Source organism: Sinocyclocheilus anshuiensis, unplaced genomic scaffold, assembly GCF_001515605.1.
Source record: "Sinocyclocheilus anshuiensis isolate Anshui unplaced genomic scaffold, SAMN03320099.WGS_v1.1 scaffold940, whole genome shotgun sequence".
Taxonomy (NCBI): Eukaryota; Metazoa; Chordata; class Actinopteri; order Cypriniformes; family Cyprinidae; genus Sinocyclocheilus; species Sinocyclocheilus anshuiensis.
Window position 1 is genome coordinate 750,528 of NW_015549620.1, and position 23,475 is coordinate 774,002.

The window sequence follows — 23,475 nt, forward strand, 5'->3', positions numbered from 1 at the left end:
GAAATATTTGTTTTTATTCCATAAATATTTGTCATGTTCAGAAATTATAATTGCTAAAAATAATAGCAAGACATAGTTTTAAGAAATAGTTGTAGATTTAGCAGTATTGTGGCAACAAAATTTTATTAATATTGGCAAAAAATAGTTTTATATCAAACTGAAAAAAGAAATAATTATATACTGTATGCTGAAGCTGAAGCTGAATTTTTCTATCAATACTTAATGTCAAAAATGCACATATATTTGCTTGAATTGCTTACAGATAAAAGCCTGGTTGCTTGTATCACTGTAAAATGTAAACTATATTATCACCCACCTCAAATCTGGTAAATGTGACTAAGCCATAAAGATATTAAGATATAAACATTAACATCACGAAAAGTGCTATACAAATAAATTTGTCCTGACTTGAAATATATAAGCAGACAACAATTTCAGGACAAGAAATCAGTCATGTAAAATAAATAGTAAAATAGCAAAGGATCGAAAAATTTAAATGCATTTTTGGCTGGTTCCCACATTTCAGTCATGACCACAGACAAAAACTCCAAACCAACCTACAGTACACTAGGTGCCATGCTAATGGGTCCATTAAGGAGAAAGTGAACTTTTTAAATCACTGTTTACTCAGTGCAAGTCATATAAAGTGCAAATGCCAATGCAATGAAGCATGCACATGTCCTACTCAGCAGTAAGTATTAAAGCTCTCTCTTTTGATAGCTCAAGCAATACTGAGCAGATGACTCAGTGCTCTGTTCACTCATAAACACATTGTAATTTGTTTTTGATGTGTGCTACGTAAGTCAGCGACAAACAGAAACCGCCGCAATCACAATGCTGAGAGACACAGCTTGTCGGCCTGATCTATGATGTCACTTATAACAACGCTGTGGGGAGATAGTAAGGTGAACGTCCTTCTTCATTATTAAAATGAATCTCTCCTCCACAACCGCGAGAGCCAGTTCTCGCTCTGTGAAATGAAGAGGCAGGAGCTCTGATCATTTTTGAATGAATCCCTTCTCCTGATATATCCACTCTTAAATAATGGCATGAATATTTCGGTGAGGAAGCCTCTAACTTTGCACTTGAAATCATGGCAAGCCTGCAATTTTAAAGTCGTCCTTTTTCAATTATTCAAATATCATTCCTGTAACAATATTTTTCCATCACCGGGCCATTTAGCCAGGTAGTGAAGGAAGGATTTTCCACCCCATTCTCTTCAAAAAGCACTCATCTCTGCTGAGTGAGAGAATATATTTATGTCGAAATCTGGGGCAGTTGCATGGATTTAAAAAATTAACAGAGAGAAGAGGAATATCATCATTCGTTTTTCTTGGTCAAAGAATATAAATGCAATTCTATCCATTTATATCTTAAATATAATGATTATTTAAATGTCAAAGTTGTTCCTAACTGGTTACAAGGATGTAGCCAAATGTTTAAATTTAAGGTTATGCCATTGAAAACCATCTTAATTGGTTCTGTTAAAGGAATGGTTCACCCAAAAACACACCTTCAGGCCATCCAAAATGTAGATGAGTTTGTTTCTTCATTGGAACAGATTTGGAGAAATTCAACATTACATCACTTGCTCGCCAATGAATTCTCTGCATTAAATGGGTACCATCACAATGAGAGTCCAAATGGATGATAAATACATCACAATAATCCACAAGTAATTCACATGACTCCACAGTCCATCAATTAACATATTGTGAAAAGCTGTGTGTTTGTAATAAACAAATCCATCAAATAATTTCCAAAGCATTGCTTCCAACTACAATATGAGTCCTCTATCCATAATGCTTTCTCCAGTGAAAAAGTAATCTTGTCTGAATCAGGAGTGAAATGAGCATCGTTTACAAATTAAAACAATCCAAACTGTTCTAAACAAATATATCAGAGGATTTTAATGTTAGAGGACACTAAAGTATTGACTTTTCACTCTAGCAAGTGTTATTATGGACTCATATTTTGGCCAGAAATGGCAGTTTCAAGTTAAAATGCCTTGATGGATTTGTTTCTAACAAACATGTAGTTTTTCACTTCATAAGCTATTAATTAGATTAAAAAAAAATTTTTCAATCTGTTCCGATGAAGAAATAATCTAATCTACATCATGGATGGCCTGAGGGTGAGTAAATCTTCAGCAAATTTTCATTTTTGGGTTAAATATTCCTCTAAATACTACAGTAAACGGCTAACAATCTTCTACCATTTCCCCTTTTAACCATAGTATAGTAGTATTTCGTCATGTTCATGTACACGTGTCATCACCCTTTAGCTTTCAACTGCGTGTCTTGCCACAGACAAGAATTGTTTAAAGCCCTTGATGGGCTCTCTCCTGTCAAGGAGACTCACAGTGAGGCTTTAAAAACTTCAGACTGCGTGGTTTACCATAGCTTGACTCAAACAAACATGCTCCCTCAAGCAGTACATCTGCCAAGAGCACACTGCTGGAGAGCTTGCCATGTAAATCCAGCAAAACAAACAGTTGAAAAGCAGCTCCAAACACACCAGGCCCCCTTGGCAGAGCATCAATGGCCTAGAAATCATGTCTCCACTAAAACAGCATCTGTGCATGTGTCATGTCTCCCAGAAACAGACAGCTCTGCATGAAACATATGACTACTATCATGCTCAACCATCACAAAAATGTAATCTATCTATCTATCTATCTATCTATCTATCTATCTATCTATCTGTCTATCTGTCTATCTGTCTGTCTGTCTGTCTGTCTATCCATCCATCCATCCATCCATCCCTTTGATCAATCTGGCTGAATTAGCCATTATACAGTATCTCACAGAAGTGAGTACACCCCTCACATTTTTGTAAATATTTTATTATATCATATAATAAAATATTTACAAAAATCTGAGGGGTGTACTCACTTCTGTGAGATACTGTATATGAAAACAAAGATAAATAAATAAACAAATTAAATCTATCTATACACATTGAACTTTAATGCAACAAATAGGGTTGCACAGGGGTGGAAAATTTCCGGAAACTTTCCAAAAATCCCTGGAAGATTCCAAAAAATCCTGGAAAGTTTCCAAAATTTACTGGAAATGTTCCACCTTTTTGCAACCCTAGCAACAAACTAACAAACAAACAAAAAACATATTAGAAAATACAAAAATATATTTGGAAATGGTGGCCATAGTGTGCCAGAATCACCATATTTTAGAATTCTTCCACTTTCATAAATGTGACCCTGGACCACAAAACCAGTCATAAGTCATAATTTATACATCATCTGAAAGCTGAATAAATAAGCTTTCCATCGATGTATGGTTTGTTAGGATAGGACAATATTTGGCCGAGATAAAACTATTTGAAAATCTGGAATCTGAGGGTGCAAAAAAATGTAAATACTGAGAATCGCCTTTAAAGTTGTCCAAATGAAGTTCTTAGCAATGCATGCTACTAATCAAAAATTAAGTTTTGATATATTTACGGTAGGTACGGTAGATATATAATCTACAAAATATCTTCATGGAACATGATCGTTATTTAATATCCTAATGATTTTTGGCATAAAAAAAAAATCGATAATTTTGACCCATACAATGTTTTTTTGGCTATTGCTAAAATACCCCAGCGACTTAAGACTGGTTTTGTGTTCCAGGGTCACAAATGTATTGTGTCCAGTGGTTCTGTATAGTGATCCCACTTTCATGGCTGTTGCATGCTTGCTTACTACTATATGTGTGTAAGAATGATTTTTTTTTAATTCATGCAGAAAAAGAGCATGTACCAAGATCCATAACCTGACACATTTACAGATTGAATAGGCACTTCAACACTTACATTACACTGCAAAATCCAAATCAAACCAATTCAGCACAAGTGCATGTCTACTCATATGGAAGGACATCTCAGTTACCTTAAAACCTGTTTGTCCTCCTCCCAGAATGTTTGTAATGCAGTGTGCAGGGTATTATTCCAAATGCCTGATGCTTGTCAGTAGTGAACACTACTGTATCTGTTCATCGGGGAAAGGCTCGTCTGAGGCTTTGCTTCGTTAGCAGAAATGTAGCGTCCACTGCACAGCGGGCTTTTATTAACTGAATGGATGGCCGTCACATCATCATTTGTTGCGGCTGTAATTCCGTAGTATCCCTGCGAACAGCCGCGTGTATGCTGTGAGAGACAATATAGCACATCCGAGCTCGCAAATAAATGAGTGGCATTACCCAGATTGCGAATCAGAGACCGGTATGTAGTGTGCAGGCTGTGAAGAGCGCCGACGGTCCCTCAGGAGGATGCAACAGCCTGTGAGGAGATGATGCTGCACGCGCGGGAAGGGTCAGGAAATGAACCCACACCTTTACAGACGTTAAACTAGAGCAAAGCGTCGTCCTACGAGCGTGCGTCATGTTTCACATGACCACCGTCCAGAGAATATACTGTAGAAAGAACATGACACTTGGCTTTATCTTTTAGAAACGTGCTTGGTGAGTTTATAATAGTCAGATAATTAGGAAATATGAATAAACTCATACTTTAAAATAATCGGTTGGTTACATAAAAGTAAAATAGGCTGCAAAACATTTGATTGGTGGCTGGCTAATGAAGAATATAGCCTTTTCTTTTTAAATAATATGCTCATTTTCTATCTATCTATCTATCTATCTATCTATCTATCTATCTATCCCAAAATAACTATAATAACAAATAAAACAACAATATATCCAAGCCAAATTAACCACTTTATATAAATGATCTATTAAGAAGAAGTAGACTTTAACAGGCTGTTTCATGTATCAGTGTTGTTGCAAGAAACTGGCAGATAGATCTTCAAAATGTACTTTTCCAAACCACTTATTTAAAACACCATACTGGTCTACTGATTCTTTATTGCATATGTCATATTGCATGACTGGACCAAATGAACACTTACATTTAATATTCAACTACCTAAGAGCACAGTTCACCCAAAAAATGAAAATTCAGAAAAATTTTTTTAGTGAACTTTCTCTTTAAATATCCCAATTTCTCAATTAGTTTTTAGCAACATGCAAAACTAATGAAAATACCTTGTGTGCACAAACGTTCCATGTGGGAAGATTAATGAAGTTTGATGTAAATGAAGACACAAGCATGCACATATGCAAATCCTATCATAGACTCAAGCTCTCCCTCTCTTATATGCATGCATGCACATTCATGTGTGCTCACACACACACACACACACACACACACACAGAGCAAGGTGCCACATAATTGACAGATTTGATTATGAGGGCTGGCAGGGATTTGTTGCATAAATTAGAATAGTACCAGCACAGGGGATCTGTAATAATGCTGAATGAAGGAGATTAAAAGCCTTCTCAACTCATCTGTGTCAATGCATGTAATGTAGGTAAAGTGCTTTATTGCAAAGCTGCCTTACTTGTTATTTGACATCTTTCTAATTAAATATTACACACGACACGGGAATGCCATTTCCTCCTTCCTGACTGCCATTACACTTGTCTTTAGACGCAAAGAAATTATTTAATTAAAATGCCACCTCGATAAAAAGGGTCAAGGTCTTGAACAAGATTCTTAAAACACGTGAAGTATACAAAAAAAAAATAAAAAAATTGTTTATCATCTTTTGTAGACGTTTGTAGAGTTTATGGTCCTTTTTTATATGAATGATAATCAGTGCTGTGTAGATTACTTACATATTGTAGTCTGTTTTACACAATGAAAATTGTATTCAGTAATGTAATCTAGATTACTAATTTTAGGAATTGTATTCTTATTTTGGGTTACTGTTAGATTACTTTTGACCTGATTTATTTATAGATTTAAATGGGATTAGTTATAAAAAGCAAAAAGAAATTCCATTCTTTGTTATCATGAAATGCATTAGAGTAAATGAAGGAACTGCAGAGGATTTATGAGTTGATGAAAATATAATATTTAATTAAATAATAAAAATGTAAAGTGAAAATGAATAAACTCAATTTCTACATTTGAAATTCTACATTATTCTGCATTCTACATTATTTTATTTGTTCACCTGCATGTCATTGACCACTAACCGGCATCAGAGAACTGTGAACATGCAAATGTGTTGTTAAATTATTGAAATATTAACTTGGTATAATTGACTGAGAGGTGCTATTGTCCCCAGATTCAGAAGCATGGATTGCAAATTAATTTACATGTCCATTCTATATTGTGAACATTCAAAGCTAAATGATATGACACACAGTAGAATTTTAACATGCAATCCATAAAAAGTAACTGTAATCTGATTATGAGCATTTTAAAATGTAATATAATCTAATTACAAGTACTACATTTTTGGAATCTGATTACCTAATCCACATTACATGAAATCAGTTATTCCCCAGCACTGATGATAATGTTCATCTTTTTAAATTCATAATAGTGCGGTTCCACAAAATAAAAAAAGTTATAATTACAACTATGAATTCTTAAATGAATTAAATTAGGCGGTCTGAATCTAGCATTAGACGCCATTATCTCAGTATCAAAAGGCCAGACACAATTAACCTGCCTTACAGAAGCCCTGTTTCATTCCCTGTGCTTTGCTGCCGGGAGGCACATAATTCATGTCCTTCTTATATATAACATGATCCGTAAGAGAAGCGAGACTCACAGCTCCATTAGTAAAACTGAGAGAACTCCCTGTACAGCGGGAAGAGGTCTTTTCCCATATATCTGCCTTATTTATTCATATTATCCAACCGTTTTCTGTCTTAAGCTACACCTCCTCCCACTCAAGCAGCTTGTCAATTAAGACACCCTGCAGGAGTGAGAGGAAGTGACAGCGTAGTGACGAACAGTGTTGCCAATTTGGGGATTTTGTCGCCAAATTTAGCTACTTTCTCATTGTAGCTGCGACTTTTTAAAATTTTTTGTGACAAGGAGCTATTTTAACTATATTTAAATTTTTTTTACTTGGCCACACCCTGCCATAGGCCCGTGACCTCTCACGTTTGCTCTCAATCATGCCAACGAGTCTGCGCAGTCAACACACCAGTACGCCACGCCTGCCATGACGCACACCACAATTTCATTATAGGGTTCTAGAGATTTTCTGAGGGAGGGGTTTGGCAACACTGGTGACGACTCATCTACAGTAACTACAAAAGGCAGGCAGTGTATGCCAAGACAGTCTAAATATTTAGAATGTGATCCCTCTAAAACTGTGCCACTTTCAGCAGACTGATGAAACTTTAGCCAGTGTACCGCACCTTTACAGAGCGCTTCAGGACATCAGAACAATGAAAGGCGGGGTGGTGAGAGAAGAAGCGCTATTCTGGAGCACAAAGAGATCAACCATCTTGCTGTGTTACTATGTGCCACCTGCCTGGACAAGGAGAACACAATGCCAACTCCATGTGGTGCTTGGTAAGTGTTGGCACTTTGACAATTCTCCACGTATTTTCAGCTGAATCTAAGGTCACCTTTGGAGAGTTGAGGGCACGCTTTTTAAAATGACTTATCACATAAGATATAAATCACATCCATATACAGTTCACATGATAATATATTGCTATACTACTGTAAATGGCAAATTTTCGACAGTCAACATGAAACATTATTTGCAACACATTTTACTTCTGTAATCAGACAAAACAGGATATTCAATTAGCAGCAGTGTAGAGTGTGATTTTTATTTACTTGTTTTCTACAGAATTGTGTTAGAGCAGTGGTAGAGACCTGTCCACCCCCACTGGATTTTATATATGATACATTTTATAATATCATGTGCACATATTTAGAATGAAAAAAAAAAACGTCTTTAATGACACGCGGTCACATGGCCAGTCGTTACTGATAAAACTTTCTTCATTTCGATATGGACTCTATTAAAAATAATGATAATTCAGTTCTGTGAAGTATCGTCAGACTGATTCAAATGTCATGTTTTTCAACTATTCATTCAATAGTCTTGTAAGTGTAATTTTTTTGGTTGGGAATCTGGCTACACTGGTCACATTGTAGCATGTCGTTCTTGCATGCATCCATATGAACGTTTCTTTCCATTATTCCACGGCAGCCTACATGATGTTTTTACTGTTTATCCTTTGATACAGACAGCAAACTAACATTCAACACTCAGGTAAAATAGAGTTCGTAGCTTCACGGTACTTTTAATAAATATATATTTGCACATTCTGAATTTAAGCAGTGATATTAGCAATTGCTCAGTTTACAAGTTGAGGTTGTGCCAAATGCAGAATGATGCTATAGCAGTAGTAGAAGCATCATAATTTTGGTCTTGCATGCTCAAATGCCCACCTCTGAAGCATCATTACACATCCTCAGTATCAGGCATCATCAACTGGCTACATAAAAAGCAGTCCAGCAATCTCTCTTACTGCACTTCATTCAAATATATTTCATACTTTTCAGCACAGTGTCATAACTTTATAAATGTATTAGTACAAACTTAACACTGCAGACCTATTAATAAAATACACACAATTCTAAGTAGTTTAAAGTCATGTTTATGTTCTAAAGGTCCACTACAGCCAAGGAGGGATATATAATGAGACCTTGTGATCTGCGTCTGTCAGCATGACCCCCAAACTGAGCCCCATTCATGCACGCACACACACACACAACATTCACAGCAATGCCATTTTAACAGCAGGGCTCATTATATGAACGCACACATGGCTGAAGCTCGTTTCAAAAGAACGGGAGCATTGGGAGACCGCCGGCCCCTACTCATCCTTGCTCAAGTAGACAAGAAGAAAGGATGGAAGATGGAGATAGGGGGTGCGTGCCTGTGTGCCAGCTGGCAGAGTGAGTCCATGCTTTTGTTTATTTGAGAATTTTGTGGTAAGGGTAGAGATTGAGGGTGGAAGTGAAGGCCTGGATGTCTGTGATGGTAGTGACTGAGGCCAGTAAAGTGGAAGCAGGAAGGAAGGTGAGTTTGGAAACCTCCCCATACAATGACATCTTACTACCCTCTTCCTCTTCTTCTCCAGCGGCCGGATGTTCCTCACTAGGAGGGTCGTTCTCTTCTACTCCGTAACCAACAACCTGAAAAGAAACCATTCATCATTCAGACTAGGGCTGGGCGATATGGCCAAAAAAATTATCACGATAATTTTTTTCATATCAGTTGATATCGATAATTATCACGATAAATGTCAAATCTTTATTTCTTTCATGTTTAAAGCCAGATTTTTGCTCCAAAGTGAAAGCTGTAGAAACCAGACCATTAATTTTCCTTAAAATAAATATCTAAATAGAAAAATGAATTTCTTAGTTTCTGCATGTTCTAATGAGTGATATTGTTTCAAATCAAGAAACAGATTTGGGTTGCCTGATAATATTAATAATAATATCACTTTTTTGTCTCTTAGAAATGCACATTTGATAGTAGCTTGAGTTAGGATGCAGAGGTAAATATTTGTTCATTATCAAAATAATTAACATCTGTAAAAATTTTAGCAACCTCAATTTTATATGGTTAAATTTATTCTGACTGATTTTTTTAATATATTTTTTTAATTAAGCATTGGTCTCCCATAGTAGCATACATTTAAATCATGATAAACACAGTTAAAACCACACATATAGCACCTCAATCCAATGGTAAAAATATAACGTATGTTATTTAAGTAGCCTATTTGTATGAAAAACAGTAGTCTAAAAACATTCAGTATAAATGCACACATGCTATAGCTTAATCACAAATACGTACTATAATTACAATTACTCCTGTATTAAAATTCAGTGTGAATATCCCAAGTTTCTGCCACAATACCTTGGTGCAGTGAGTGTTACTACAGTAAATCCATGGTAAATGATGGCAATGTGTAGATTGAAAAGCCTTCTGACTGTCTCATTGCACACAGTATTTCTCCTGTTTGGCTTTAAACTAGTTTAAATCACTAAGTCATTTGTGTTCATCGCTGAATTCAAGCAGTGGATCTCACAGTGCTGTTTAGTGTTGGCGTGACCGAGTAAACGCATCTGCTCTAGTGTGCTCGCGTCGCGTGACAGTTTGAACTTTGATCCGAGCGGATAAACGGTCTGTGTGGCGCGCTTCAAATGAGTTGCGCTGTTTCATTCCGCTTTTGGCGCATAAACATTATATCGAACATTTATCGAACTCTTCATATCATATATTCATATTATATCGCGATAATGATCGTTATCGAATTATCGCCCAGCCCTAATTCAGACTGGTATCTACAACAGTATATTTACTAAACAAAATATGAACAAACAGATTTGCATTACACAAAGGAAATTAGTTCTTTAAAAAAAAGGAGAATTTTTGGTAAATCCTATAGTTCTTTAAGGAAACAGTGAGTTTTTGGTAAATACACAAAAGAAAATATAAAACTAAAAATAATACTAAAACTGAAAATAATACTAAAAATAATAATAGTTAAAAAGTTACTAAGCAGACAAATATCAGTTTAAAGGTTAAATCAGATCAGTTAAATCAGATTAATTTGAATGAGAAAAGAATCCTGAGTGTGTACATTAATAACGGTATATGGTTATAATTTGCTAAAAATGAATTTTAATCCATCACAATTTTAAATCCATTACAAAAAATATTCACAGCTACAGAAACATCTACTGTAATATCATAAAGTTTTAAGTTAAGTAATTGATATATATATATATATATATATATATACACACACATACACACACACACAAAAAATATATATATAAACAGAAAATATGCATATAAATAAATAATATAAATATATTACATAAAGAAAATTGAGACAAAAAAGGCATGAAGAATTTCAATAAAGCAAATCCTTATGATTAGTTTCAATGCAGAGATGAATCAAGAGAGTGATGTGCCGGTAAACTTACATGTACACTGAGCTTCCTGTTGCTTTCACCCTGGTGTCCCATGAACCAGTTCACGAGTTCAGCCTTGGTCATGAGTTTCAGTGCATCAATCTGTTGTACAAGTAGAAAAATATGAAAATGTCCAAGTATATTCCCACAATTCATCATTAACACATTGCTGAACTGTCAGCCTTTGCTCATGTGCAACAGGGCTCCTCACCTCTCGGCTGAGTCTGTCGAAGACGTATTGCTGCGTGACCACCTCTGTCCAGTTCCTGTTCACCTCCTCGCCGAGATGGGTGTCTTCGCAACCCTTCAGCTTGACGAGAGCAGTCACCTGTGTCTTAAAAGCCTCATGACTCAAGCTGTTCATCTTTTCTCCGAAGCTCACCAGAAACTCCTCAATCTTTGTCTCCACCAGCTCAGTGCTAGAATGCAGAAAGAGAGCGCAGAATGGAAAGAGAGTTTTGCCCATTTAACACCACTCTGAAATATTTCAGAGCCCAAATTAATGGTTTACATTATTTACTATATGTGGAAGCCTTTTTTTGCAACATGCAGTAAACTGAACTCGAGAGAAAACACTTTTAAAATGCACTACCGTTTTAGCATATCAGGGTTCCCACACTTACTGACCTACACTACCATTAAAAATGATTTTGAAAGAAGTCTCTTATGCTCACCAAGGTTACATTTATTTGATAAAAATACATTAATACATTAATAATACATTAACACATTTTCAAATGTAATTTATGTGAAGCTGAACTTTTAACAGCCATTACTCCAGTCTTCAGTGTCACATGATTACGATACATTTCTTATTACTAATGTTGAAAACAGTTGTGCTGCTTAATATTTGTGGAAACTGTCATACTTTTTTCAGAATCCTAGTAATTTCTTTAAGAAAAACAAACTTACTGACCGCATACTTTTTAACAGTAGTTCTATTTTTCCAGTGGTTTGTGAAGATTTGTAAAAGTAATTTAATAGAAACCAATTTTTTTTTTCTAGCTAAAGAAATACTTTACAATGAAAATAATTTATTGCAAATATCAACTACATAAATTTCTATGACTTAAGACTTTTTTCCATTTACATGACTTGTGTAAAATCACAATTCTCTTATATTTATTACTGTGGTAGCCCTAATATACAGTATATTAACACAACATTATAAGATAGACTTAATTTATGAAGCAATAAGATGTTATGCATGATGTAAGTACGTAGATGTATTGTTAACATTCAGTGTAGGGTGTATTTCACTTCAGAAATAATAAAAAGAGCCAATCAGTGTAAAGTAACACTGCAATTTAGTCGAGATAGAGGTGGAGATAAAGGTTAATTATGATTCTGAAGTCAAGAGGCAGCAGCTGCAGCACATAAATCAGATAATTCTGATGCAGCAGTGAACTGCAACCAAAATGCACAGTGAGAACTCACTTGAACTTGGTGGCCTGAGTCTCTACTGTGACTGAGAATCCAAGGACACCTGATGTGTTTCTACAGGTTGGGTAGACATGATAGCTGTGAAAACATATAGAGTACAACTAATTAAAACCAGCAACTGGAGCAAGATAAATGTCTTAATGTCATCTCTGCACCACAGACTTACCCCAGTGTCTCTTTGGTTCGGAGGAAGTCAAAGCATGGCTCCTCCATGTGCATCTACAACACAGCAGCCACAATGATAAAACATGAGTTAAAAAAAAAACAGTTAATATAATGCCACCCCTGTAGGAATATGCTTTAGTCTGCAGCCACAGCAGTAGAATTGGACAGAAGTCTGATATTGGATTTAGCTGATGTAAGGTGCAGAGGAGTAAGAATTTCTGATTAATTGGTTAATAGTTTTAAAAATGGCTATATTTAATGTGTGAAAAATAACAACATTTGCTTAGTTTTTCTTTAGTGAAGCTTTAGTTTCATATGCAAACAGAAATCCTACCTTAAAAAAAAAAAAACAGACAATGAAAAAACATTTGTTTCAGCCGATATCTGGTACATCCCAAAGCTGTTATCAGCAGCGATTCATCGTCAAAAATAAATAAATCGTTGGACCTTTAGAACAATACATTACACTTTCCAACGAGAGCCGACTCAGTGTTCTAAAGTAACTGCTGAGAAAGACAGAGAACTGGACAGCATCCAAAGTCAGTCTTCAGTATAAAAGTAAAGTGGATGAGTTGAGCTTATGGCCATGCAGATGTGTGTGCTCAGCGCCCTAGAGAGCAATAATTGAGAACTTCTTTTGAATCTGGCAGGAGGGACTGACTTGATTGCTTAAAAAACCCTGGGGCAGCTGTTCCTATACTTTTTAAACATATATAAAGTTACAGTAATGTTTACTGTAAGCGATACCCTTCTGTAGTCAGCCACCAAATCTGAGTCATACTCACCACTAGTAGCTCCATAAGAGTGTGTTCACGCAGGTTCTTAGGACCAGACTACCAAAAGACAGAGGCAGATATTAAGGACAATCACTGCTAATTTAGGAATACGACATAAAAAAGGTGAATGTGCCTAGATGTCTTGTCCATTTTGCTGATCTAAACCACAAAACAAGTTTTACCTGGTAATACACAGTGACCTCAGAGTTTGCATCTCCCTTGTTGAGAGACTTCACTTTGCACAGATGATGTTTCTGAGGAAGCTCTACCACTCTGAAGAGAACAGGGACCTCTACTGACAGCTTCTTGAATTGCAATTTGCTGAAAGTGGAAAAAAAAGCTATATAAAACTTTTTCCATTTTTTTTTTATTGTGGTACTGCTATATAAAATAAACTGGAGAAAAAAGTGCTTACTCTGTAACATACTGCAAAAATCCCATGGATTCCTACATGTGATGAGAAATTAAAAATGACAAAATCTTAACAGACCAACTGTAGTTCTGACAGCACTGATTAAAGCTTTTTACTTTTACAAGTATTATATAATTTTATAATATTCTAGGTGTACATCAATACAAGGTAAGATCTATCAGAAGCAATTGTGGGATATTTTGAACCTGGAATGTTCTTGAAAAACAAATACATGCAACGTGTATATAAAATGTGAGAAAACTCACAGTGCTAGTGAAGTTTCCCTGCACTAGTCCTTCAGCATATAGCTCTGACTTGAAGCTGCTCACAAACTCCATGAGCTCGTCCACACTGAGCCCATCCAGCACAGCCTGGTACTTCTGAATGGTCGACCAGCGAGAGTGCTCTAGAATCAGAAGCCTCACGTCTCTGAGGAGACATATATGGACAGACAGAGAGCGATGAGTGGAAGACCATGCATTTTTTAAAAGATATACATAGCAATAGCTATATAGACGCTGGCATATGGGACTGCAGGGGTTGCAGTGGGACCCATGGTGTTCCAAGCCAAATATATTATGCTTCATTTTGCCTATTCTAGAGCAGTTTTGACACTACATCACTGTAGAAGCTGCATCAACGTGCCATATGCTACCATTCAAAAGTCTGGGGTCAATAAATTTCTTGAGCACCAAATCAGCTTATTAGAATGATTTCTGAAGGACCATGCGACACTAAAGACTGCAGTAATGGCTCCTAAAAATGCAGATTTGAATAGTAATACATTTCAAAATATATTAAAACAGGAAACAGTTCTTTTAAATTGTAATAAGATTACTGTTTTTATCCAGTATTTTTTATTAAATAAATGCAGACTTCGTGAGCAAGGACTTTTCAGAAACATTTAAAAAAAAATCTTACTGACCCCAAACTTATGAACGGCAGTGTATAGACTAGTATTTACACAGATGTTTTAAGGTGGCATTAAGGTGGCATTTATTTATACAAAATCACAATTGCAAGAAAGAAATGTCACATGCTCGAATGTTGCAAACCATACAATGGCATTGTAAAAACGCTGTAAATATGCTTAAAAGACTTGCATTCCATCAGATCGTTCCATCGTCCATCAGATTTGCATTTTCTAAATTAAAGAAAACTTTAAAAATTAACAAAAAAATTGATAAGAGTGCCAGTGTACAATGTCACTACTTGTGGGCAGGGCTATAGGTGTTTATAAAGTGTAAGTGCAGTAAAGGAAAAACGTGAAGGAGACACACTTTCCAAGCTTTTCAGGCTTGATAAGGATGTTAAAGTAGGTTTTCTTCAGCTGCTCTGCAAACATGCTGAATACATCAGGAGCAGTGGAGAAATCAGCAAGATAATCCACGATCAGGTTGAACAGCAACTGCAACAAATGTCAGAAATGAAAGAAATGTTTTTTTTTTTTTTTTAATTAAACCATTTTCTGTATACAACTTGATATGAGCTTGTTACTTACCGGTAGTTTGTGGTTGAAGCCCTTAACCTTGATGACAAGACCATGCTCCCCTGCAACCAATTTATATTCTAGCTGGGCCACATCAGCCTCGTAGGATGGCTCTGCCAAGTTATGCACCAGGATATTCACAAACAGGTCAAAAAGCACCAGGCTAAGTGGAGGTGAGAAGAGAGAACAAAAAGAGAAGGTCAGATGGAAAGGTAAGTGGATGAACAAGAATAGAAACTAGAGATAGTGATTCCTGAGACCTGAGCAGACATACTAATAGCTAGATGGGGTTTCCATGGCTACAGCATTTACAAGATCTGCTCGAACGACTAAGTTTTCACATGATCTTCAGCTTACTTTTTTGCAGACTTCTGAACCACAGGTGATATAAGGTAGAACTGCATGTACGCTGCAGGAAGAGAGATAAAACGTAAGTGTGAGTTGGGTAATTGAGCAGAGTTACAGAAAGAGATTTTTCATACTTCCCACTCAATCTATTTTGCTATTGGACATCGGAGACATGATATATTGAGTGTAGAGACAAATACAATGACACCTTTGGGGATCTTGAACTTGTTGTCCTTCTTATATCACAAACACCCTCTGTTATTGTTCATTATTCTGACAGGGTACTCTGTGTCTGGACAGTCAGAGGTTTTGAGGGTGAAATCAGTGGCTGGAGGTGAAAAGAGACACAAGAACAATGGCACATGGTCTTGAAACAGGCTACAGAAACAGCACACAGCAACAACATTAAAAGACATCAACTGAAGACACCCACCGATGAACTTATTTTCAGCAGGTAGGTGAAGGCTTGGGTTTAAATCGAAATCTCCTGCCCAGAGCTCTCTCCAGTGCTGCTGTATGTCTGTAAGGAAAAAAAAAATCATGGTGCTTTTGTCTCCAGAGTTGCACAATATAGAGGAAAAATGCTTAATGGTATTTATTGCATAATGTGATAAACCTAAGATTAATTAAGAATACATTTCAAGTAGATTTGAAACCAGGAAATAATTACTTCCAATAAGCATGTCAGCTTTCAAAATTTTCAAATTCTCAAGTGCATCTGAGTAAGAAATAACAAATCTTTTACTAAAGCAACAGGCAGAAACAGCTTGTTGTGCTTGGACTTAAGATGTATTTCCCATTTGAGTAACCACCTACAATCTACTAGTATACTAATATCAGTTGTCCTTTCCTGCAGTTATGTTCAAAACCAAAATACTCCTACACAACCAAGCTACTTCTTAATTTTGGCATCAGATATTCTTTTAAAGCTACAGTGGCTACACTGACTCATTTTGATAAGCTAGAGCACATTCACTTCAAACTGGCATTAATGCTGCTTGTTTTAAGTGTATGTAAATTTATATAATTGTGTGATTGAGCTTATTGCGACAAGTAAATCTGCAATGGTAACAATTCAGCAATGGATTCTGACATTCACTTCCAGACTAATCTAATACGGACACAGATTCTAAGATATCAAACTTTAACTTCTCATCCTGAATATTGTATTTTAAACTGAATTGAAAATAGGGAGTTGAAAATATGTACAAACCCTCTACACTGTACTGAGTCCCAAACCACTTTTCCCTGAGTGGGCACTGGCCTTCATGCTCAGGAGACAACAGGAGCAAGTTAGCCTTCTCTGGTGTGAGGAGGTTCTGTGCAACAGAGATCACCTAAGAGAAAAAAAGATTTTCTTTCACTTGGCATGCTAAAATAGCACAAATATGTACCCATATTTTTCAAAACCTGTAATAAATCAAAATCAATGCTGCATGTGATGGGCAACTACCTCCGGTTTGAACTCAAACATTAGCTGGTCTCCTGTTAAGAAGTCTTCTTTTGGGAACAGCTGCATGTTTTCACAGATATCCTCCACATACTCAATAGGATCAGTCTGTAAAAGCAACACTGTAAGTACAGAGTCTACAAACAAATACTCCTATCCATCTCTTTTCAAATTCCTTCTAATAGCCAGAAATACAAAAACACTCCATTGTTGGTAAGAAACAACTAAGCGTTCATAGGCTGACAACAGTGTAAAATGCTTAAAGGGTTAGTTCACCCAAAAATGAAAATTAGCCTGTGTTTTACTCACCCTCAAAGCATCCTAGGTGTATGTGACTTTCTTCTTTCAGATGAATCCAATCGGAGTTATATTAAAAATTGTCCTGGCCTCTCCAAGCCTTTCAATGTGGGTAAGTGGGTGTTGGTTGTCAACAGTTCAGAAGACGTGAAATAAAGTGCGTGCATCTGTAATAAAACGTCCCTCACACGGCTCCGGGGGTTGAATAAAGGCCTCCTGTAGCGAATCCATTCATTTTTGTAAGATAAATATCCATATTTCAAACATAATAAACACTTTTTTCTCACTTCCGCTGACTGTCATACGCGGAAGCCGTTCCGGCAGATGACGCAAGACGTCGACGTTGCATGATTAGTGACGAACATGGAGACAAAACAAAACAAAACGCCGTTCACGAATTAGAAGCACAAAACAAGGATTTGTAAAGAAAAATGTCGGAGGATTTCGATATAAGCCAAGAGACTAGCTTTCCTTTGCTAAAGTAAGGATACTTTGTTTCCTTTGCTCCTGCATTTCTCAGAGGCGCACGCACGACGCATACGTCCTACTTCATCAGCTTGAACGTGATGATGTACGTGATGATGCACTTCCGCTTACCACTGTAAGCGGAAGTGAGAAAAAAGTGTTTATTATGTTTGAAATATGGATATTTATCTTACAAAAATGCATGGATTCGCTACAGGAGGCCTTTATTTAACCCCCGGAGACGTGTGAGGGATGTTTTATTACGGATACATGCACTATTTCACGTCTTCTGAACTGTTGACAACCAACACCCGCTTACCCCCATTGAAAGGCTTGGAGGGGCCAGGACAATTTTTAATATAACTCCGATTGGATTCGTCTGAAAGAAGAAAGTCACATACACCTAGGATGCTTTGAGGGTGCGTAAAACACAGGCTAATTTTCATTTTTGGGTGAACTAACCCTTTAACCTTACCTGCTCCTGATAGTGGAATTCATTGGCCTCAATCTTTTGAATTTCTTCATATACTCTGCCAAAGAGAAGCAAAGTTTTTTGTGATATCTTTCAAGCTACATTATTCAATGTAGTATGTGTAAAAGTTGTGCAAAGATTCCCCCCCCCCAAAAAAAAACTTCAGGTAAAGGGGCCTACCTCTGTTGGGGCCCAAGAGTCTGAAGCATTTTCAAATACTGGAAGACGAGATGAGCAACCTGAACGAAGAAAACCATCCAAATTACCATGGATGCATTTATTCTGAGTGGGACTAAACTTTACAGCAATCGTGTCGTTATAATTTAGAATGGAAAAGGGGTGTGTTTGTGCCTCAGAGGCTTTGTAATCCTATTTTACACATATCTAGCTAAGCTGTTAGTTTCTCAGCTTCCCCACATATTTCTCTAATGACATTAAGTGTGAAAACAATATTATATCTTAAGGATGCTTGTAAATATAGTGCATAATTTTGACATGCACTAGTAGTGTAGGATCACAGAAATGTAAAAGAATGGAAGGTCTAGACTGATGACCCTTGCAGACCTCATAGAAGTTCTGGAAGCCCTCATCAGTCAGAGTTATGGAGATACTAAAAATTGAATAGGTGGTGTTCTGATCAAAACCAGTCTCACTGTTTCCGCCAAACAAAGCTAGAGCCCAGCACCTAGACCGAGAGAAAGAGATTCAATTTCCCAGTTTCTGGGGTAAGTGCAAAATTGATGCTACATGTAGAGATTAGTTACAATGAAAGTAGAACCACCTTGCCATTTATTAAAAACCAAATCATGAGAGAAAGGACTCACTTCCTCCTAAGCATGGACAAGATACTTCCAGTTCCCTCGTGGCCTATCAGCCAAGCAATGTAATGCAGAGGCTTTACCCTGAGGACCAACATAAAGAGTTTTTGTTAAGCATCATATTTGAGAAATAATATTGGCATTCCAATACAGACCATATTGGACCAATACAAAATCAATATGTAAAGTTTTTTATGAGTGCAGTTTTGTTCTGTGACATATTTGCTACTGATAAAGGAAGTTGAGGTGAGACATATCAAAGACATGGATATACAAAGATGCCCTCAAAGCGAACAAAGACTTTAAAAAAAAAAAAAAAACTCCCAATTTTGAATTTCATTTGTTTTTAACAGCACTTTTGAAAGATGTTTTATGAATGAATGAAAGTAAAAATGACTGATTACTAAACCTGTAGTGCTTCTCTTGCGGGGGTAGAGCCCATGTGATGGTGAGGGCATGTACTTTTCTAACAGGCACCACTGCAATAAACAACAAACAAAACATTAATAGTAGGTTCTACAGTTTCATTAAACCTCATTTGAACATTAAGTTCTACTACATACTTCGGTAAAGTTTGTTGAAAGCAGGTGTTTCAAAGGGGCTCAACTGGTCTGAAAAATCAGGTTTCGGCTTCCCACTGAAAGGCATTGAGAAACTCTTTAAAAATAAACATTAATATTATGAAAGGCATTGAGAAACTCTTTAAACACATTAATATTTTCACATTTTACAGATATTCAAATAGGACTTGGATTGAGCTTACTTGTTGGGTACCTGACTGAAGATTTCTCTAACCCATTCCTCAAGGGTGTCAAGACTCTCTATGAAGGTAAGAGTAGAAGAGATTTTAGGATCATTTTCTATTAGAAATGCCATATCCAAGTTAAGTCCTGCATACTGTACCTACCTTTAGACTGCACAGCTAAGGTCATATAGTGGGCAGAGTAGTACTTTTTCCAAAACTCACGGAGCCGCTTGTAAACATTGATATTCTTTTCCCTAGGCTCAGTCTTCAGGGTCTGTGCATTTCCTTAAATACAATCACAAGACCATCAAAAAAACAACAACAACAACTTTAGAATAAACCCAGAAGCTACTCTAAAGCAGCTTTTGACATGTTTGACTTACCCCAGCAGAACTTGCTCATGGGATGGTTGGGCTTTGCTAGGCTGCCAAAGAGCATTTCCTTACGGTGAGAGTCTGAAGGCTTAGCAAGCTGATATTCTGTAGCAAACAAAACACATTAGGCTCTTAAACTTCACAGTTGAGATATCAAGAATATTTTTAATCTACAATATAAATGCTTTACTCACCACTGTCCACAGCCTCAACCTCTCGGTCAATGGCGTCTTCAATCATAAGAGGACAGATGAAAAACTGAGCCCATCTGAGATAACATTAAAAAAGACAATCACATTATTTTAAAGCTTATGTATGACCAAACATATAAAGAAATGTGCTTGTTTTTATTTTAATGCTTTTGATTAGAAAATACTCAATGGGATTGTGTAAAATATTCTGAAAAAAAAAGAAAAAGAGGCCATCAGGATAAGAGGTGATGTGATACGATCACTTTTTTTTTAGAGCTGCTTCACCTGTCAAGGGCTTCTTTGAAGCGTTTCCTCTGGACATCAAATTGGAAAATGGTTCTCTCACAATCAGTGGAAGCATTATCACTGCCACCATGCTTTTTAAGGAACGCATCAAAGCCATTTTCAGAAGGGTACTTTTCGCTGCCCATGAACACCACTGGGACATAAGTAGAGAGATACGTTTGACTGAAACATTATCACTGAGAATAAAGCATTATTGAATACAGTAATGGCAAACAACTGCAGGTGTGACTTACTGTGTTCCAGGAAGTGTGCAAGGCCAGGTAGGTCATTAGGGTCGCTGAAACTCCCTACGCCAATACACAGGGCCGCTGCAGACTAATTTCCAAAAAAAAGAAAAAGGAAAAAATAATTAAACTGCACTGAAATCATTTCAACACACTTAAGCTGATATGTTTATGTAAAAATTATAACTGATAATTTAGTTTTATATTACTTTGTCTAAATAGAAATAGAAAAACACTACAAACTAAGATCAGTCATCTTAAATACCACAAATGAATTTAGACATCAAAACATTATAATGTACAGTAATGAGAAATGGATATTCATTTTGAGATGTGCTAAATGTTACATGAACAAGTGCCATTAAATTAAAATGTAAATGTAAAAAATTCCATAACGAAATATCCAATACTGATAAAGATAAAATATAGAAATATCATGTATCCTTCAAGTCACAATGAAATGGAAGCAGTGACAGGTCCGAATGAAACAGATTATTAAAAAAGAAAAAGAAAAAAAACGTATGGTGGACTTGTATGTAATGTATTGTATTGTATTGCAAGATTGTATCTATCAGTTGTTGCTGGATGGAGGTAGAACTGAATGAGTGTTTCAGTCGATTGTAAGAAAGGGGCTGGGTTTAAGCGGACAAAATGATTGGACAAGTTGTTTCACAGGAAAATCGTTATGACAGTTTGGAAAAAAAAAAAGAAATACAGAAGGAAACATGGATAAGTAGGATTTTTCTTTCATGCTGACTTTAATATATGTTCAACCAAAATAACATGCAGCCAGTATCAGAGTTTGAATCCCTACACAACAAAACACAAACCTGTTTTTCAGATCCCTTTTTCTTCTTCCTGTCGTTGTCCTTGTCAAGCTCCTCAAAGTCACTATCTTGACTGTCCCCTTCTTCTCCAGATTCCTCATCCGTTCCTTCCCCCGAGTCTCCCTCCTCTTCCGCTTCCTCTCCCTCCTCTTCTTCCTCCTCCTCTTCTTCTTCTGAATCTTCATCATCTTCAGTTTTCCCATCTAAACCACTCAGATCAGAGATCAGGAGAGCCCTCAGTCCGTTACTTAGCTCAATGTATCTGGATGAAAAGAGAGAGAGAAAAAAAATCTGTTAGCTGGTTTAGTCATCAGCACTTGCATGCAGGGTTGTGTTACACACTCAAAGAATGCAACCGGAGCTTGTGTTTTACTTGTGTGATCTCATATTTCTGCTAACTCCCTGTCCTTAAGTGCCAACATACAATATCATTCATAATGTAAAATGATCTTTTAAAAGGTTTCACTTGGTACTTTATAAACGAGACTATGCTAATCAATAGAACCTAGTTATCACAGTTTAAAATCTGTACATGTGGACTTTACCTGTATTGTTTGGGGTCACTTGGAGATTTAATAATTTGAGGGTCTCCTTGGTTGTCATCTCCACCACTGTCCCCCGGAGGTGCGTTGGGGTCTCTGAGTGTTTCTCCCCGGTCTGGACCAGCAGACTGAGCAGCACTGCTGGCTCCAGCACTTTTGAACTTGTTTGTCTGGGGCATCTTGAGCAATGATACTACTTTAGCACTGGAGTTGAGGTGAACGGGGCGGTTTATGACTCTGCTACAAAACAGGTGAAACGTACGCGCAGCCTTGAACAGAGCAATACTGACTTTGTCAGTCGAAAAGAAACGATATGTATATTAGAAACAGGGTGACCATAAAAATAAATACATTTTGTAATGTATCTTGAATGATAGAATGAGTCAGGTCTGTCTTTTGACGAGGGAATACTTTAACTTCAGATACATATTTTAACAGTCTATATTTGTATCATCACCACTCTGCTACAATGAAGCTAATCTGCTACATAGTGACACAATATAAACCAAAAACGTCTGATTCGCTTGCTATGGTTAATAAACGGACTTCGCTAATTCGTCTGAAATATGATGCATCCAAGTCCCTCACATTTTTTCACAAAGTTAGCCAAGTTTCATCGCAGTCTCATACCTGCTATCCTGATGATGGGTCAGCCGAACCTTACAGCACGTAGCCTGTCACTGGTAGGTTGCGTCTATGCAACAAGAAGAGTTCTGATTCGTCAAAGGTAATAGACGTAGAAAACCACGACTCTATGATTGGCCAAAGTCCTTGCTAAGGCAAATAGCTACATGATGCTGTTTTATCTGTCTCAGCAATTTGCAAGTTTATGCTGTGGTCTGTGGAGGTTCTTACAGTTGTCAGTCCACCACCGATGACTAAATTAGCGGCAAAACTGTAATTACATCATGTCTATATTATTTTCTGTCTTTTAGTAAATTCCAGAGACTATAATCCAATCGCCCTTAAATCAATTAGGCTACTTGTTAAGTACAAGCGTGTATACATACTCAGTGATTTTGGAGTTAAATCATCCTGAAGAAAAGGGTGTACAGAATTGGTAAAACATGTATATAACTGAAGATGCATTCGTGGCAACTTAAATATACACCTTCCCTTATTAATATACATGTATTTTAACCTTATATTTTGATAAGAAACGTTTATGGACATGCTATACAGTATACACCAACCACCCAAACACATTTATGACTTCATATGATCTTTAGAAGAACTGTAATGATGATGAGTCTAAGATTGTCTTGACTACCAAACTTTTCAAGCCATTGTTAATCCTGTAAAGCTTTATATAT

General features: G+C 36.6%; 2 protein-coding genes across 2 annotated transcripts in view; both read right to left on the reverse strand.

The window, feature by feature from the left end:
* The window catches only part of fam163aa (family with sequence similarity 163 member Aa), a 13,327-nt gene extending 8,240 nt beyond the window's left edge, over positions 1-5,087 (reverse strand). Inside the window, exons 1-2 of the mRNA XM_016448286.1 lie at positions 5,046-5,087; positions 3,893-4,415 (exon numbers count right to left, since the gene is read on the reverse strand). The gene's annotated coding sequence lies outside the window, so the exon portion shown is untranslated. The remainder of the gene's footprint in view (positions 1-3,892; positions 4,416-5,045) is intronic.
* Positions 5,088-7,629: 2,542 nt separating this feature from the next.
* Positions 7,630-22,869, reverse strand: nrd1a (nardilysin a (N-arginine dibasic convertase)). Its single transcript, XM_016448365.1, is given in 31 exon segments — positions 7,630-9,024; positions 10,831-10,920; positions 11,030-11,237; positions 12,256-12,339; positions 12,428-12,480; positions 13,212-13,259; positions 13,385-13,523; positions 13,618-13,649; positions 13,881-14,043; positions 14,895-15,022; positions 15,116-15,266; positions 15,461-15,512; positions 15,660-15,779; positions 15,885-15,971; positions 16,665-16,788; positions 16,905-17,009; positions 18,139-18,193; positions 18,316-18,374; positions 18,700-18,820; positions 18,960-19,037; positions 19,363-19,432; positions 19,517-19,590; positions 19,717-19,774; positions 19,861-19,983; positions 20,082-20,177; positions 20,267-20,340; positions 20,549-20,702; positions 20,803-20,884; positions 21,624-21,882; positions 22,166-22,402; positions 22,793-22,869. Coding segments are annotated over 30 exon segments (3,285 nt in total). The 5' UTR covers positions 22,342-22,402; positions 22,793-22,869; the 3' UTR covers positions 7,630-8,802.
* Positions 22,870-23,475: the final 606 nt, after the last annotated feature.